We start from the raw sequence: 19,127 nt of genomic DNA, 5'->3' as shown, positions 1-19,127 counted from the left end.
GGATGTGGAAAAACTGGAACCTTCATTCATTGTTGGTGGGAATGTAAAATGATAGTTATTTCGGAAAACAGTTTGGCAGCTCCTCAAAAGTTAAACACAGAGTCACCTAAAAGCAATTCAAGTCCTAGGTATGAAGTAAGAGAATTGAAAACCCATGTTCACACAAAGACTTCTACATGAGTGGCAGTATTCATAATAACCAAAAAATGAAAACAATCCAGATGTCCATCAGCTTCATGAATGGATAAACAAAATGTGCTATATCTACACAATAGAGTATTATTCATCCATAAAAAGAAAATGACGCTTTAGTTAGGAGCGCAGGTAAATTTATTCTCAATTTTGCAGATAACAAATGAAGACAGTGATTAGGTCGTGATTACACAGTGAATAGATGACACAGGACTTAAAACCAGGTCCTCTGATCCCAGTGCCAGGCCCTTTCCATTACATTGTTCATGTAGCCCCGTTTCTTAGAGTGTGATGATGTTTCTCTTTTTAAGTAATCATTTTGAGAAGCCAATTAAATAAAGTAGATAGCAAAGCACTGTTTAAAAATGAAAAATTATGTACTATCTATATAACACTGAAAATACCCAAATATGTTAGTTTTTATGTATCAAAGTGAGTCGTCGTCGGCAGCCGTCCGTCTCGAGAGACGATGGTTAGCTTCTTAAGAGTCTATCTGCACCGCTGAGAATGGCTGTGCAGTCCAACTCGGGAGTGACACGGTATCTGTCTCCTCCCGTGTTGAATCGACATCTTGCGATGACGCTGGAGTGTCCTCTCCAGTGAAGCTGAAGCTACAGAGCCTGGGCAGGGTGATATGGAGGGTCTGCTGTTGCCCATGCAGCAGACCCCACCCCTCTCTTCGCAGCTGAAGGATCCAAGGGAAAGACGGAGTCAATACAGCTTGGCTTCAGGTGCGCCGCAGGAGTTGCCGGTGTTGACTACAACGTCAAACCGCCTTAGGAACTCCGGCTCCGGATTTTCTGTCGGGGTTTACTCCCTTAGCCTTTCCCCTGAAGAGGTATGCCGCAAGGCAGCGGAGGTTTTTTGGAGTCAGAGTTTTCCTTCTCTGATGTGCCCTGACTGGAAGATCGAACCAGCGACACTTAGCTCGCAGGTCGACGCTCAATCCACTGAGCCAAACCAGCCAGGGTTCAAAGTGAGTACCAATGTGGATATTCATAATCCTGCTAAATCCCTAGGATTTACTTTAACTTGAATCATCTAAATAAGGCACCAGAATAGAAACAGATTCAAGGGATAACTCCATAATCCACCAGATAAATGAAGTAAAGTGCTTATTAGCTATTAGGGGGTAGGATTTCTTTCTCCCAAGAAAAAAAATATATCTTGTAGGAATTATGTGAATGCCTGTACATCAATTAAAAAAAAAGAAGCAGCATTTACCTTCACAGTCAAATCCTCATTACCCAGTGCGACGTGGACTTGAATAGGTGGATAAACACCTTTGTCAGCATGGTATTCCATGGTTGCTCTCATTGCATTCTGAAATACATTAGGTTTACATTAAAAATACAACTTAAAAAAGAGAGAGAAACTAATTATAATTTTCAACTATACAGATTCTACTTGAAATTTAAAAAGTTCAAATGTTTGATGGAAATATGCCAAAGAATCATAATTCTTCTAATCATATTTAAAGAATTGCCTTTTTTAAAAATCATCAGTTTTAGAGGACTTGTGAGATATTTTGATTTAAAGATTCCAACTAAATTCTGCATATTTGCAAAACCAGATGTCTCAACACTTTTAATTAGTTTACATTAAAGCAGAAGATTCTATCCAAATGCTTTTATAATTTAACAGATAACAGACAAACCTTATTTTTGAAAAGTTTCACCTCTTTAAGAACCATTGTCATAAATTGCTTTATGAAAAAATATTTGTTCATATAGTATTAACAGAAATGATCCTATTATGATGTAGAAACGAATTCAATTTACCACTAGTTCGAAACTAAGGATATTGACATTGCAATATTGTTTGATCAATTTCTAAAGGATACAGGGTATATCTTGCCAACATAATCGTAAGCACTAAATGATAACATGACATGTAGCATTGGAGTAGAAGTTGATAAGACTAAAGTAAAAAAGGCAAATGATGGGACTGAATTTGCAAATAAGTATGACCCTGGCACACCAACCAGGACTAGGATCCCTGAGGAGAAGGTTCTATCATCTCTACCAAAGGCCATTTCAGATTAAGTTCCATACGAAAGCCATTATTACTGACATTACATAAAATCTCATCTATAATATGGTAGCATTTCTTTTATTGAGCATCACGGGGAACAAGGTCTTTATGTGACTAAAATTTCAAGGAAAAATTAGTTTTAATCCTTTAAGTGCCAACCATTTATTTAATCACTTAGAAAGATTTTTGGAAGGATTAGATTTTTTTTTTTTTTTTTTTTTTTGCTTGGAACGAAAGAGCATTCTTGAACCCTTGCTATTCTAAGACATTATTTAGTCGGTTTTTCTCTGTTTCAGAATATTTTTCTTTTTCATTATCAGGCTGCAAGCCACCTCCTCTCTTCTGTCTACTGCTGGCTGAAAGTCAGGTAACTAAAGTAAGAGAGAGAGACTACAGGCTTGACTTAAGGTGTCATTTTTAGTCACAGGGACCCATACCACTTATCACCTACTTTCCTGTCTACCAACAAGTGTTACTGGAGAAAAAAGTATTCTCAACATTACTAGCATAAATTTTATTTAGTTTTCAAAATTTTCTATAAAGAGCAAATATAACAGCAAAAGCCCTGTGAGCTAATATAAATGACTTCCTAAAATAAAAAATTTTTAAAAGCATACAACAGTAGGACTGCTTCTTTAGGGGTGGAAGATTAAGAATCACAGAATCATTCTTCTAAATATTTTGTTTTGTAAAAATATAACTTCATTGAGCAGCTTTAATGTGCTGACATTGTATTGGACATTTAGTATGTTATCCCCAATCTTCATAATAACCTGGGTAGTATTACCCTTGTTTTCCAGAAGAGGAAATTGAGCGACTTGGTGGAGGTCACATACAAAATTAAGTGGCAGAACTGGAATTCAAACCCAGATCTTTCTGACTCCCAAGTCTGAGTTTATCACCACACTGAGGTGCCCATCGGTGTTGACAAAAGGCTCATTCTCCGGAATGTGACATGACACTGAACATGAAAGGACATCTTTTAATGAAACCGAGGTAAACCCGGTAGAGTATTTAACATTCAGAACAGATTCCTAACCTCAGGAAAGGACTGATAAAGGTTATGTAATACTATTTTACAAACCTTGAAAAGTTCAAACACCATGTGATAGAGATGGGATGGTACATAAACCACTTGTATTGGCTGTCCTGGTGATTTGGCTACAGAGCAGAAGAAAAAAATATAAAAGTACAGAGAGATGGGCTTAAAGCATTTTAAAGAATATATTGTGTAGTGATGAAAAGAAAACATTTACTGTGGAGAACAGTATCATTTGGGGGAGAAGTGCCACACCAGTTCTTTACTGTACTACTGTTTGAACCCCATGCTCACCTAGATTAGCACCTGACAGTGACAACGTGAGTCCTTCATAACAATTGACCCAACCCATCTTCCCATTCTTCTTGCTGACATTGAGTCTTTTTAAAGGACACTCAACCTTAAGGTCAGAATTTTACTCTCCAAAAAGAGGTGTTACCAATTGGGACAACTGTAATAGCATAATCAATAAAATATAATTAAAAAAAATAAAATAAACACAAAGCTTAAGAAATTTTTTTAAAAAGAAAAAAAGAAGTGTTACAGTCTGTATATTCTATGGTCCAACTCACATAAATACATTCTTTTTTTTTAAGCCATTTTAAAAAAAAATGTTTCACCCAGGTGAAGGTATTCTGTTTTATTTCAGACACTTCCATAGATATAGATCTGAAGAAAAAAATTAAGCTAGCATCAGTTTATCAAGGGATGCTAATTTTATATACAACCATTTAATAGGTGCCCTGGTGGGCAGATAGTATGTACTACAGAACCTTTGGCAAAGCAAAGAAATAAGACTCACCATACCCCAGGATTCTCATGCAGCTAACAAACTGGATTCTCCTCTGAATAAAATACTTCTTAGAAACATGGATGGGACTTCAAGAAACTGCCCACAGTAGTTCAGGTTCCCAAACTATCACTTGTATATTGTGATTCTTATTTACTGAATGGTACAATTATGGACCAAATGCATTAATATAGCTTTAGGAAAACAACAATCAATTCTATTTTTAATTGGGAAGCTTCTTCCACTGCTGTCCAGAATACAACTTAGCCTGCTTAATTTTATTCTTCTTAAAGGGTCATGTTAACTTAGAAAATGTTTTTCTCTCTTTTAAACTACCCTACCTCTAGTAAAAACAGAGACTCATAAATCTCCTTCCAAGGCACCTAAACCTTTTTTTGTCCAAAAGTCATGAAATCAGAAAAAAAGACCATCAGAGACAAACAGATTCTCAAATAAATGAGTATCCTTCTTTCCTCCTTCACACGTCTAGTCTTTTTACTTCCTCAACAATAAAAAATGATTTATAACTCAGGAAGTAAAAATCTTTAAGGGTAAACCTTAAATTATTGAAGTGTATATAAAAGGCAAATGTAATTTTCTTGGCATCATTTTTTCTATTTTTTTTTTTCTAATCAGAAAACCAAAGATAAGCAAAGAATCATCATTACCAATTAATTTTTTTTTAAAAAATGAGGACGAAAAGGCCAAAATGTCTTTCAGAAAGAATCCAACTACATTAACTACACACACACACACACACACACACACACAAATATTAACATGATTGCTCTCCCTCAGCTTTCACGGCCAATGAAGAAATCCTTCTATATTAAAACAAATCTAAATTATTCTTATCATTCCTTCTTAGGTAATCATAACACTGATCATTGAAAAAAGACAACATCAGGCTTACCGTTTAGTTCTTCAAGCTCTAGTTCAGGAGAGTTAATATAATACAAATCACAAAGACGCCTAGCATTTTCATAGCCATCTAGTGTGAATCAAAACAAATAAAAACATTAAGTAAAATTACATCTGTTTTATGCATTAAGATAGCAATAGATTTTTTGACAAATGAAATTGTAAAGCTTTCTACAGAAGAAAATATACATTAATAATCTTGGTTTGGGGAAGGTCTTTTTAAAATGACATGACAAAGCCTATTAGCCATAAAGGGAAAATGACAGATACAATACAAAAAAAAACCCAAAAAACCCATAAACAAAGTAAAGAAAAACAGTAGACTGAAGAAATTATTTACAATACACATAACAAACATTTAGAGTGGGTGAAGGTTTAAGATATAGACACTCCCATTCATTGTTTTGTGCCTTATGGGGGTATCAAAATTTTAAATGCACTTTATTTTTTTAAATTATTTATTTGTCTGTTTTGTTTTGTTTTATTTTATTTATATTTTTATTTTTTATTTTTAGAGAGAGGGGAAAGTAGAAAGAGAGGGAGAGAAACTTCACTGTGTGGTTGCCTCTCACTCGCACCCCCAACTGGGGACCTGACGTACAACCTAGTAATGTGCCCTGACTGGGAATCGAACCAGTGACACTTGGCTTGCAAGCCGTTGCTCAATCCACTGAGCCATAGCAGCCAGGGCTCTAAATGCACTTTAAATATTTATAATTCTAGGATTCTTCCTTTCTAAAATACTAGCAAAAGTCAGTACATATCTAAAGATGTTCACTGCAGTATTGTTGGTAATAGAAATAAACTATATGGGCATCAAAAGGAGAATGGACTAATATAGTCTAATACATCTATACAGCTACTTAAAAACCCAGGGTATAGCTATATGTACTGAACATGGTACAATGTCTGTAAACGTGTAGAAAATATACATAGAGAACCCCATTTTCTAAAAACAACAACGTCAGACCAACAATCATGTAAGTGTGTATGTGGTATAAACAGAAAAAAAGTATGGGAAGGTGCAAACCAAACTATTACAAATTATAGCTCCTAGTATAGAGCATTAGAAAGGGGTGAGGGGGCTTAAAATTTTTGAAGTGAAACAGATACCCTCATAGATCCACTCTGCCTAACAAAGAACTGTATCAAGAAATATTCATCCTGTGCATAAGGCACAATTAACATTGTCAAGTTATTTGCAAACCCAAATATTTACTCCTAACATTTTTATCTCATGATATAGTTGTTTTAATAGCAAGAACTATTACTCAACGATTTTGATTTCTGCATCCTTTCTGAAAGGAGAAATCTAAGCATTTACCTTGAATAACTTCAACTACATTGCAGTTTGGGTTTATGCTTCCAATGTGTTTTCGATGAGATGGGCTTCCTTTGTCTTTCCCACCAAACAATAAAGCTATCAAGAAATAAAATATCAAAGACAAACCAAATAAGCTAAAATATCCAATGCCCTTTTCCAGATTTAAAAACTATTTCTCTAAATGGTACCAAACAACAGAACATTCTTTTAAAATATAAACACAATATTTTACATTCTATAAAAATATCTACTTTGTATAGCAATCTATTTACTTTTCTTAATATGCAAAAAAAAAAGTAAAGTTAAACATTCTTCTTAAAGGGAAGTTTTCTAAATAAATTTAAAATGTACCAACACACTTTATTTAGCTTCTCTTCTTGCCTTTCCAGACACTTACAGTGCTGATTGAGTAACATTCTAATTGAAATTCGACTCATGAAGAAGCGATCCAGAAAGTACTGAACATTCTGGCTGGTGACAGGATCCACCCCGAAGCTCTCCTTGTATTCAATCACACCCTGAGCCATCGTGGGGATAACGTCATTGTGTCGGTTCCTGATCCGTATCACGGCATCTGTAAAGCTAAACAAACCTGTCTCTCAAAACAGACCAATATTTTGACAAGTCCATCGAATACTCAAATGTAACTTTAACCAACTACACTGGGCAAGAAATCCCTAATTCAGCAAAAGGAGCCTCAGTGCACATTTTCCTACACTTATGTAGGTATATTTCAGATCATAAAATAATACTGAATTTGTGAAGGTGTAAGAACTTCCAAAATAAAGCTTTTGAAATTCACTTTCTTGGAAGTCTTAAAAGTAAGGCTGCAACAAATCATAACCCTAAAAATATTCTGGTTTTCTTTAACCCTTATCAACCAAGATCATCTGCGCATTCACTATGAGGATGGTGTTGCTGGGGACGTTCAGCCTAAGAGAAGATAGAGCACTTGCTTCTAGGGAACACATGCTCTATAAGGAATGAAGATGAATGAGCCAATAAAGACTGTCTGCTTCAGAACTATTCCCTTAGGTTCAAAGAGAGAAAGAACCATTTAGAACAGAAAAGTAGGAAAGAATCCTAATTTCATTCATCCTACAAGTTTAAAAATGGGAGAACAAAAGTCAACTGTTGTGTGTAAAGAAAAATTTTCAAATCATCTGGCCTTCTCATTTCTTTCATTTAGGAGGCATTTCTTGCATGGGTAATTTAAAGAACTAAGTAGAAGAGAAAAGGAGTCACAATTATAAAGCAACAAAATCCATTTTGTAACATACCCACCAGAATTGACACTTTCGAAAGAGTGCTTTCCCATTCAACATCATCACCTTGAGTACTATTAACTTATTCCAATGATGCTCTCACTGCACAAAACATTTTTGAAATTCCTAGTTTGAGATTAGCTTCAAAACCAAGCTGTTAATCCAAAATACAAACAATAAAACTCCTCAAAAACGACAAACATCTCGTCATTTCTAGCCACCCCTTTTTAAGTTTATTTCACCTTTCTCTCTTTCTTAAAAAACACAAAACAGTATTTTTCTGCTTGACTGCACTGAATGACTGTCTCCAGAAGGTTGGATAGCATAATCCATACAACATGAAAGTAACGTAATGGTTCCTTTTAAGACTACCTGTGTCCAAATCCTGGTCCTACCACTTGCCAGCTGTATGACTTTATGCTACCTTAAGTTATTTAACCTCTTTGTGCAGATAGCTTTATGTCAATTTCATTGTTCTAAAGATTAAATGACATCATTCACCTAAAATGCACTGCATACGTAGGCACTGAGTAAATCTTGATGTTATTGTTAGACCAAAATCATGTTTAAAAAGTGAAGCGTTGCCATCACCTCTAAAGACAGTGAAAATATATATAAAAAACTGAGGACAACAAAAGAGATGGTCTTCAACTTTTGAGCAACATTCACTGGAGTAAGCAGGTAACTGCCTGAGGGGACTACTTGGGTGTATGAGTTCTGTGATATTTTGGTTATTAAAATGGTCACATTACTCACATTATCTTACAGGCCACAGATCATAAATGAGAGATCCATAGCCATGTTTTTGCTGGCCTTCAGTATTTTTTAACATTTTTAATTAGTTGCCAAATTATTCAAAATGGGAAGGCTTTACCTTAAAAATCTAGACTTGTGGCTTTTCTTTAAACACACAAAAAACTTAGATGCCCTGGGCAGCGTTTTGGTAACTCAATGATTAGCTTCAGCTGGTGGTGGCTGCCTTTAGATGCTTGTACTCTCCGGGCAAAGTGTCTTCACGTTGTACCCAAGTGGCATCAGGGCAACATCTAGACAACTGTTGATCATCACACTTGAACTGTGGCTTTTCTTACACTGGAGTTCAGAGGAACATGAAGTATTTTTTAATTTCCAGCACAATTTACTGATTTATGCTACTTGTCTTGCCTGTGTGGGCTACTTTAGACAAATATACTACCCTGTGTTCTAGAGTAGAGGGAAACTAAAAGTGAATCAATTTCCCTAAAGTGATCCAATAGCGGGTTTAAGCTGAACACATTTATATTTTTGTATGACTCTTAAAGGTACAAAAATTATGTACAGAATAAGGTCAAAATAGTATACTTACTCATAAATGGTTTTAGCATCTTCAGCACTTTTGTCCTTAAAATCAAGAAGCTCCTGAAGACTCTGGATATACCTAAAATACAAATGAATAGGGTAAATTTGTTTTTTTACATTCTGAAAGTTCAATATTGTGAAAATGCTCAAAAGGTATTTTTAACATCTTGTGATTTTTAATTTAGAATAGTGCTATAAATTAAATTATCGTTAAAGTAAAATTTTTTTAAAATCATCACCCAGGGATATGCTTTTATTGATGTTAGAGAAAGAGGGAGGGAGGGAGGGAGAGAGAAACATCGATATAATCGGTTGCCTCCTGTACGTGTCCCAACCACCTAGTATATGACCTGACCAGGAATCGAACCTGCAAGTGTTTGGTATATGAAACAATGCTCTAACCAACTGAGCCACCTGGCCAGGGCAAATTAGGATTTTTATACCCAATCACATTTTAGAAAAGTTCCTGGCACAAACTAGTAGAAAGTGTAAGTTTTCTTGAAAAAGCACAGGTTAAATTTCACTGAAGGATTGTAAACTTTTGTACCTCTTTTATTTTTTAAACTTCTATAGCCTAAAATAACTTTTAAGTTGCTTAAATTTACCACTGCACATTACAGTACAAATAATGATTGTTGTGAGAACTGTGTCTATCACCAATAAGTATGTGGTCATGAGCAAATGGCTTAACTTGTCTTAGTCTCAGTAAAATGTAGAGCCCAGCCTACCCTGGCCTAAGAGTCTAACTTAAATGTCTGCTATAAACCTTAACTTTAGATGTTTATGTCCAATCAAATATTTGTTGAAAGCCTGCAATCTACAGCAAAGAGTTCTTTTAAACAGAAGTGAACAAAAACACAAAAGTCATAAAAATGCAGGTTTTAATTTATCTAACAATTCAAGGCAGCAGATCACCTGTCGAGGAAGAAGGAAAATAAAGAAAGCCAAATTACTTTCTCAAGGTCATGCCACCAAGCACAACGGCAGTGCAGGGTGAGAGCTAAAAACACCTCACTCCCATTCAATGACCTTCAAGTGTAAGGTCTGGCCCTGGTCGGGTGGCTCAGTTAGTTGGAGCATCATCCCATACACCAAAGGTTGTGGGTTCCATGCCCCATCAGGGCACATACCTAGGTTGCAAGTTCAATCCCTGGGGCAGGGCACATGTGGGAGGCAACAAATCAGTGTTTCTATTTCGTCTCTGTCTCTCTGTCTCCCCCACTTCTTCTCTCCCTAAATTTAATAAATATATCCTCAGTGAGGATTAAAAAAAAAAAAAAAAGAATGTAAGGTCAGCAGGCATCTGGGGGCAATGAAAGTATTTTTTAAAATCTGTAAATCCATATGTTGGTTTGGAAAGCTGGTGCTGACAACCAATTTACCTCTCTCCATTCCAAAATCAAGTGATTCTGATATCTACTGTTTTGCTTTAACCATTAACTTTCTCTTCACTAGCAAGAAAAATTGTGTTCTTTATTCAAGGGAGATTTGGAAAAAAAAAAACAAGAATAAGCTTCCAGAGAAAATTCTGTTCTCCCTTATATTCCATCACAGTTTCTAAACAAATATCTCTTTCTTAAACATTTATAATTGTTCCACATTTGGACTATATGGTATTTATCATCATACATAGTTTGCCCTTGAACAATTAGGGAGTTAGGGTGCCACCTCCTGACTCTTGCACCCCAGTCGCAAATCCATGTGTAACTTCTGACTGCCCCAAAACTTATCTACTAATAGCCTACTGTTGACCAGAGCCTTACCAATAACATAGTCAACAAACACACATTTTGTATGTTATATGTATTATATACTGTATTCTTACAATAAAGTAAGCTAGAGAAAAGAAAATTTTTTTAAAGAAAAGAATAAGGAAAATACATTTACTGTATTTATTGAAAAGAATCCACATGCAAGTGGACCCCCACACTTTAAACCCATGTTGTTGAAGGGTCAACAGTATATAGTAGTTATACTTCTTTCACTTATTTAAAATTGATGTTAGATCAGCTTCTTGCACAAACTATAATGCCCACTAAAGGAAAGCAAGGATTTCCATGAATCATAATTGGGAAATATCTTGTAGCTAAATTTTTTCCATTAAGACTAAACTCTATTGTCCTGATACATCCCAATACACTAACGTTGTGAGTTTGATCTCTGGTCAGGGCACACACAAGAATCAAGCAATGAATGCATAAACAAGCAGAACAACAAGTTGATGTCTCTCCCCACCCCTTTCCTCTCTCTCTAAAATCAAGAAATCAATCAATAAAAAAGACTGAACTCTGGCAGACTATTTTGTTTGAAATGTAATATAGTGATTAAGAGAATAACACTATTAAATTAATAACGTTAACAAGAAAGCCTACATTTAAGTAGCCATACGTTACACCTCTTCATACCTCTGCTGTCATTTTTTAGAAGAATCAGTTTCTACAGTATTCTAATAACTTCTAATTGTTTTAAAATGATAAAGATTTAACCTTTTGTGACTTACAAAGATATACTTAAATAAAATAAATTTAGTTTATTAAAAATATGCACCCTTCCATACATTTCACCTTTCTGATTGCAGCATGGTATCGTAGAAACAAAAAAAAATCTGGGTTTGAATCCCAGCTCTGATCTGAGTGGTACTGACTGGCAAAAAACTTAACCTGTTGGAGCCTGTTTCCTCATCAGTAAAATGAGATAATAATGCCTACTGGGAAGGATTGTGGAAAGGATTAAAGGTACTGTTCATAAACCCCTCACTTCAACAAATGATAGATATTATTATTATTATAACAAACATCCCTGCAGACTTAATAACACAAATCTTAAATTTAGTTTCTGCATTTCTGTTCAGTTGATTGTTTTTCTCAAAACCAAGGAGTGGGAGAATCAAGGATTCAGCAGATAAGCCCAGACGCACCCCAAAAAAGGAGGATTGGAATTCTACTATCTTAAAATTCCACTAAAGTGTAACAATGGATTTGCTTTAACCTTGAGTTTAGTACACAGCCCCATTAAAACGTAAACATGGGAATCTTACCAGCTTTGTACCAATTGAACCGATGGCGTCCTGAGAAGATTATCTGGAAGAAGACTTATTTCTTTCATTATATTTGCCAATCTAACAGGCAACTCTTGTCGCAGAAACATAAACGAGGTCTTTTCACAAGCATTCACAGATCCTGAAACCAGACACGGTGGGAACAAGTAGTAAGTAGCAGCCATAAGACAGCAGAATCCAAGAGGCAGTGAGACACACAGGGTGAGTTATTCAGCCAGAACCATCGGAAAAGTAGCATCACCAAAATTACAGGGTAAGTAAAGAAGAGAAGACGAGGATGACATAGCCCAGTCTCTAGGGCACCCTGAATAACTTTCCAATTTTTGACATTCCAATCACTTTCTAGAGCAATGAAGACACTTTCCTCTCTCCATTACTTGCATCCTTACTGTGATCTCCTGTCTTAGAACTAAGGCACTCTGAGCAAGTCTGAGTAACAGGACCTGCAAAGCACACCCTATATAAACTGTTGCTGCCATTTAGAACACGTTTCCTAAGTCTAGGTTTATAAGAAGTGAATACCTGTCTAAGAAACAGAAATTTTGTCATGGGAACTACTATACTGATTATCATAACCAAAGTGTAAATGTAGAGAAGGACTTCAGGCAACAAAAAGCAAAAAAATACAGATGCCTGTTCGGCAACCATCTTCCAGTGTCTCCCCCAGCAAGTCCTATTCAACTGTCAATTCCTGGAAAGCAGCCTGCTCATTTCTCCACTCCTATAACAGGATGCTAAGCAGAATAGTTGTAGAACGTCCTCTGGCAAGCTCCATTTAAAGTTAAACTAAAAAATGCGATTATTTCAGCAATGCATTATAAACTCACTAATTTAATCTTGCCGTTTCAGCAAGAGATAACCTTAGCAAAAATTAGGTTGTCAACAGCAAGAATTACAATATTAAAGGAAAACATTTGAAGGTGAATGGCATACTTGAGAACAAGGCCAAATTCACCCCTTAATCACACTAGAGTTATTTTAAAGTAAAAACAAAAATCGAGGACCTGAGTATAAAAAAAAAATACCCTACCACTGTAAACCACAATTTTAAGATACAGTTGCCAGCCATGATGGTATCTTTCAAGTCCACCAGTGATCTGTTAGTGACCTCACAGCACTCACAATGCAGAAGAGAACTTTTTCTAGTTAAATTTTATGACTTCATTAGAGTATATAAGCTTTCCCTTTTCCCCTCAGCGCCCCCATATAAGAAATCAAAGTTAAAAGCCTAACTTTGCAATTCTTCTGTCATTCGTTACATTCTTTGGGGGGGGGGACAACACCCATCAGAGAAAGAAGGAAGTGGATAGTCGCTTCTACGAGTGTGAAATGTGGTAAACCCCGGTTATTTTATACTCATGCACTTTGCACGTGCTCAAGACTTATTTTGCTTATGATGAAATGAACGTGCTATTGGTGGAAACACTGAAGCCAGTGACAAGGAAAACATTCTATGAAACCCTGGGCCAGTTATAACCTGCTTCTCCTATCGTCAGGCCAATTTGATGCAATCAGCATACAAAACTGGGCATTTCTCATCAGTCTGCAGAAACCGCACACGACTCCGGGAGGTGTCCTCACACTGCCTCTCCCAGGAGCGCGGGTCTCGGGAAGGGGCCTGGCCACCGGGGCGGACCTGCACACGTGCCCTGCGAGGCGGATGGCCGTTCTCCCAGCTGCCCTTCAGGTTTTTCAACAACACCCAGTAAGGAGGCACACGCCCCCAGTTATGCACCTGAGCATCGGGATCAGCCTACAAGGCAAGGAGGAAGCACCTAAGGCGCAGAGGCGGGGGGAAGGGGGCCGGACGTCGAGGAGGATGGGGGCGCAGAGGCAACAGAAGCCGCGCACAAAGGCCCTAGGCCCGGGCCGCACTCACCGAAGTCCAGGAACTGCTTCATGGAGAGCGGCGACGGCGAGAAGCGCGCGTAGAAGTCCACTTGGCCCGGAACGCCACGTTTGGGAGCCGGGCCGGCGCCCGAGTCCGAAGTGAGGCTGCGGCTGGCGCTGCATCGGGCGGAGCACGGCCCCGGGCCCGGGCCGGCCGAGGCGGCTCCGCGCAGCAGCCGCGCCAGCCTCATGCCGAGCTCCGCGGGAGGAGCCGGAGCTCCGCGCGCCAGGTGGCCGCTCTGCTCGGCGGCCGAGCCGTACGTGAGGGACGTGGCGAGCCGCGGGGGCGTGGAATCTGTCAGCGACTGTCACCACCGCGGCTGCCGCCCCCTTCGCCGGAGCCCGCCCCCCAGCGCCGCGGGGCGGGATCCAGGGAGGGACGAAGGGAGGCGGGGAGCGCGCGGGAGCCGCAGCGGAGCGAATGCGCCGCCAGTCTAACGCCGGTCGAGCGCCCGGAAGCTGCTGGGCGCGCGTGGAGGCCAGGCCACGGGGTCGCCTCCCCAGTTCGGGCCCGTCGCAGCCTGCGGCCGAAAGCCTGCGAGCGCCAGGGCCGCTAAGTCGCACTGTTGGTGAGGTGCACCCCGTTCCCACGCCCTTTTGGAACAGATCCCACCTTTCTGCTTCACTGCCTCAGCTAGAAGGCTCAAGGCAGGCCTGCGCTCCTCTTCCAAACACCGTGGTGTCCTGCGTGCGCGTTTCAGAAATTCCTTTGTAATGCAAGCCCCCCGTTTACAGATGAAGAAACTGAAACCCAGAGAGTTTCAAGAAACTCCAGCGGCGTTGGAGTTTCAAGAGACGACCCTTGCCAAGCTGCAGTACATAAACACAAATGGTGAACACTGGGAAGGGTGGCCCTTAATAATATCAGGGACAGCAGTCCCAAGAGGAGATGTTTGGCAGGCAACTGGAAGCATTATCTGCCGGCATTCTTGTCATAGACAGCAATGTATTTAAAGGGTGCCTGCACTCCGACTGCCCATCTCTGTAACTGTCATTCTAGCGTCACAGTTTGGCTGCTCCACCCTTTCCAGATCTCTAAATAGTGAATGTAAGACGAGACAATTTCCCAATATTGATTTTAATTGCATAAACAGAGCTGCAATATAGTCCACAGTGAAAAACACTTCTGTCCCTTCTCTCCACTACTACTTCCCCATGTATTTTCCTCCAGGGCTTTATAGTATCTTTTAGATGCAACGAAATTACTTTTCCACGGGTGTGAAATTTATCAATTTATATTTACATATGTATTTTTTTAACCTGAAAATAAAAATCCAAACTAAGAGGAAACAAGCATTTATTTGAGATACAAAAATATAAATATTCTGGAAGCATCGGGCAGAAATCAAAATAGCGTTCTGATTATGAGATGAAGGCAAGGGGTTTTAATGAGAAGAAGAAGGGGAAGGACATGAATAGAAGGAATTCCTATTGGTACTAGTAAGCTAAGTCATTTTTCAGTTGTATATGGATGTTTACTAATTCTAAAGAATGTCTTTAATTATCAATCCTCGTAGTCAGGAAGCCTGTTCTGTTAGTTTTACAAACAGTTGTTTGGAAAACAGTGCTGCTCTGGCCCAGTTTAAGCGTTGGGGGTGGGGTGGGGCAAAGGGGGAGAATTTGGATGGCTGTAACAGCATAAACAATATAAATAAATAAATGTTATTTTGCCAGGTTCAAACATTCCCACGTTTCAAGAAGTGAGACAAACAATGCATAGTGGTGAGATCTTGAATTGTATAAAAATATATCAATAAATAATGAGATGAGAATCTCTTTTTAGGGTGAATTAGTTCCACAAGTTTAGCTTGAAGAACATTGACCACCTAGAAACAAGGGTGGGTGGTTGGGTGGATAGCGTGGAAGAAGAACTTAACACATTCTCTAAAAGTGGTGCCTCTGATTTTTTCAGGTATCTGTTAATATGGTGGCTGTTAAGACTGATAAAAATATATTAGAAGCAGTATGAACATGAGACCATAAGATGTAGAGAAAGTAATTGAAGGGGGAGGGTTATCTCATTTATATGTTTACTGCCCTACCAACCATACTCTGTCCTTTCCAAGCCTTCATCCATTCTATGAATATTTGTTGAATGCCTACTAATGTACTACTTACTAAGTAATGTTCTACATGGCTGGGAATAAAGCCACATGCAATTCAGATAGGATCCCTTTCAGATATGTCTGCTCTTACAAAACATATACTGTAGGGTCCAACATGGTAGAATTTTATATCTTATCTTCTAATATTGAAAGCCTGCCCTGTGAAAGAATAATTAGGTTCATTCTTAGTGGCTCAGACAGCAGATGGAGGACCTGTGAGTAGAAACTAGGAAGATAGACCTGAATCACATGTGGAAAAACTTTCAATGGTTATAGCCATTGGACTGTGAAATGGGCAACCTTAGAGGAGGTAGGGGTTCTTGTCAATTATCATTAAGAGTCTAGACAACCGCTTTAGAAGGACGGTGCAGAGAGGGTTATGGGGAAGCAACGTAGTGTAATGAAAAGCACCTGGGTTCTGATTTCAAATCCTGGTTCTGTGATGTACTGGCTTTGTGGCCTTGAGTGAGTTCCTTAACCTCTTTGAGCTTCAATCTCCTTACCTAAGAAAGGGAGAATAGTTATCTGTCTCACTGTGTGACTGTGACCTAGATATTATAGCTGTATGTGTTAGCACAATGCCCAGGAACTACTAGAGCTAATCAATAAATAGCATCCACTTATTATTATTACTGTTTTAAAAAATTATTTTCCTGTTAGGATTTTGTCTGAACCACTCATACATATTTGGCCTGAAGCTAACTTTACCAAAGGATTGGGAAGAAAACAATTTGAAATTGAATAGCAGACCTCCTTAAGTTTGTCCCTCAACCATTTTCACAACTCCGTTCTAGCCTTCCTTCCTGTTCCCTTTCTCCTTTCTTATCTTCTTCCTTCCAGACCACTCCCTGAGCCCCAGATTCTTCTCACACCATGATGCACAGTATTATTCAGCTCCCCCAACCTCTGTTTACAACTCTGAGTGACCTTATTTGCCTTCCACCTGAGTGTGTCCAGGTGCTCAGCTAAATATTAACTTGGTAGAAGCACAAAGACCCTGCAGAAGCCTTGAGATGTATTTTAGCAAGGTTATTCTCCTAGAAACCAGTCCAGCTGTTCTAGAGCATATACTTCCTCTTCTCCAAAGTGTATTCACAAGCTTCCATCCAGTATACAGAGAATGAGGAGATGAGATCACATACAAAATGGCATAACTTTTTGCTTCTTGATCAAAGCCTTAGGGCCCAGAAGCTTGAGAGTACATTAGATTTTTTTCAGATATCTTTTAATGTGGTGGTTGTTAAGACTTTTGCAAAAATAGTATCTTACAGGGAGCAGTATGGAAATAAGACCATAGATATGTAGAGAAGTTAATCAAAGGGCAGTATCTCTTTTGGTGCCGAGTAATCTCTTACATAAACATAACTAAAGAGCTAATAGTCAACATTTAACTATGCAGATATAAAGAATAATGATATGACAATAAAAATCTTTATATGTAGCATACTTGGGCCAGAGCCTCCAAATTCACAGGGAATTTATGATTCATGTTGGGCTGAGTTGACTGGCGGGTCAAAAAGCAATGAAAAACAAGCTAGACTGTGTCACCCTGTCTCCATTACCTTCTGGCTTCATGGGGCTCAGAGTGAAACCAAGGGTCCTTATGACTTTGGTTACATTTAGTTTTAAATCCTAGCTCTAGAAATTATATCTCTCTCTTTATATACCCCTCAGAGACCTAGCCTTTACGCAGGATGCTCAGTAACTTCCAAGGCAGCAGCAGACAGTATCCTGGTCCTGACTAATGGTCACCAGGTCTGGACCTCTGGCAGGCTAAATATAACATCTTGACCTAAGTTATGTTTCAGTTCCTGAGCACTAAGCTGGACTGAACCCCCGGCTACTTTCCCCTGAGACCTGACAGAGGGAGGCCAGAAAAGACCTCAGAACTGTCCTCAAGACCTGAAGATGATTCATTACCCTTATTTCACCTCTGACCAATCAGCTCCCAGTACAACCCTGAACCCCTAACCCACCTTGTCATCTTGCCCTATGTAATCTATAACCTACACGCCATTGGGGAGGTCAGGCTTTTGAGCCTTAGCTTCCCGTTCTCTTGGATGGCACCATTCATAATAAAATAACCCATACATGTCCACTGCTATTCTATGTTTAGTGTTTGGCTCTATTAGTGCCAGATGGACAAACTCTTTCTGTTCCATAACTAGAAGACAAGAGGAGAAGAAAGCCATGATATTTATTCCCCTGCCCCTTCTTGCCAGGACATGATTGTGTTCCTCTTAAATGTGGCCACTGCTCCAACCAGTGAGCCCTAGAGGTGGTACCAGTTTCCCTTTGTTGTTAATTGGGGTGCTTCACCATCCCTAGCTGCTTACCTCTGCCCACAACTCTGTAAGTAGTCCCTTCATCCTTCAGTGTCCCCTTTGAGTGTGCTGTTAACTCCTCTCCCAGAATCCTGATACATTAGAAATATAGTTTTCAAAAAAAGTAAAGTCATGACTGTCATGCAGCTATAAAACAAACATGTCATCATCATGTACCTCAATAAAGCTGAAAAAAATAAAATGAATATACCAAAAATTCTATTAACAAGTTAATTAAAGGGAACCAGAACTAATGTTACAACTCGTTCAAAGGAGAAGTAAAAAAAAAACGGATTACAGAAATGACTTTGCAAAGGGCTATAGAACTGGCTTTTCCCTTTAGGAATAAAGAACCCTTCACCAGACAGTATTTGCATGGCTATAGGCAAGAATTATTTGTATTATCAGTTATCTACAATTTACAGTTATAAAGACCTCAGACATGAATCAGAATCAGATACCCTGGAAAGTCATGCTCTAAACAATGCCTTGTTATTGAATGGCAACTGTAACTGAAAAAGAAAAACAATGTATTGTATTCCACTGAAGCAAGACTTTTTCCCTGCCTGTAGGTGCCTTCTTTCTTTAAGGAGTACCTCCATTTCAGTTATTCCTTGTGCAATGTCGGTGGAGGCCATGGTATTCACCAGGATTTGTTTTAGGCAAAACACCATATTTAGCTGGACTAAGTGCTGTACTTTCGTATGCTGCTGGGTTAAGAGACGGATCCCTTGGGAAAGCTCAAGGAACAGCTCTGCAGGAAGTCCCGGGAGGAACTCACTTGGCTGAGCAAAGGGGGAGAGGAGGTGGCGGAAGACCGCAGAGGCTGTTTCACAATGAAACCTTC

At 38.8% G+C, this 19,127-nt stretch overlaps 1 protein-coding gene across 1 annotated transcript in view; it reads right to left on the bottom strand.

The window, feature by feature from the left end:
- Positions 1–14,091, bottom strand: part of PDK1 (pyruvate dehydrogenase kinase 1) — a 37,377-nt gene extending 23,286 nt beyond the window's left edge. Inside the window, exons 1-8 of the mRNA XM_090280767.1 lie at positions 13,841–14,091; positions 11,941–12,082; positions 8,911–8,982; positions 6,698–6,882; positions 6,301–6,396; positions 4,969–5,046; positions 3,311–3,387; positions 1,417–1,515 (exon numbers count right to left, since the gene is read on the bottom strand). Coding sequence (XP_090136893.1) covers positions 1,417–1,515; positions 3,311–3,387; positions 4,969–5,046; positions 6,301–6,396; positions 6,698–6,882; positions 8,911–8,982; positions 11,941–12,082; positions 13,841–14,042 — 951 coding nt within the window. The 5' untranslated portion in view covers positions 14,043–14,091. The remainder of the gene's footprint in view (positions 1–1,416; positions 1,516–3,310; positions 3,388–4,968; positions 5,047–6,300; positions 6,397–6,697; positions 6,883–8,910; positions 8,983–11,940; positions 12,083–13,840) is intronic.
- Positions 14,092–19,127: the final 5,036 nt, after the last annotated feature.

This window comes from Furipterus horrens, unplaced genomic scaffold, assembly GCF_987537825.1.
Source record: "Furipterus horrens unplaced genomic scaffold, mFurHor1.1.pri manual_scaffold_1, whole genome shotgun sequence".
Classification (NCBI taxonomy): Eukaryota; Metazoa; Chordata; class Mammalia; order Chiroptera; family Furipteridae; genus Furipterus; species Furipterus horrens.
This window is presented reverse-complemented; position numbering and strand designations above follow the sequence as displayed.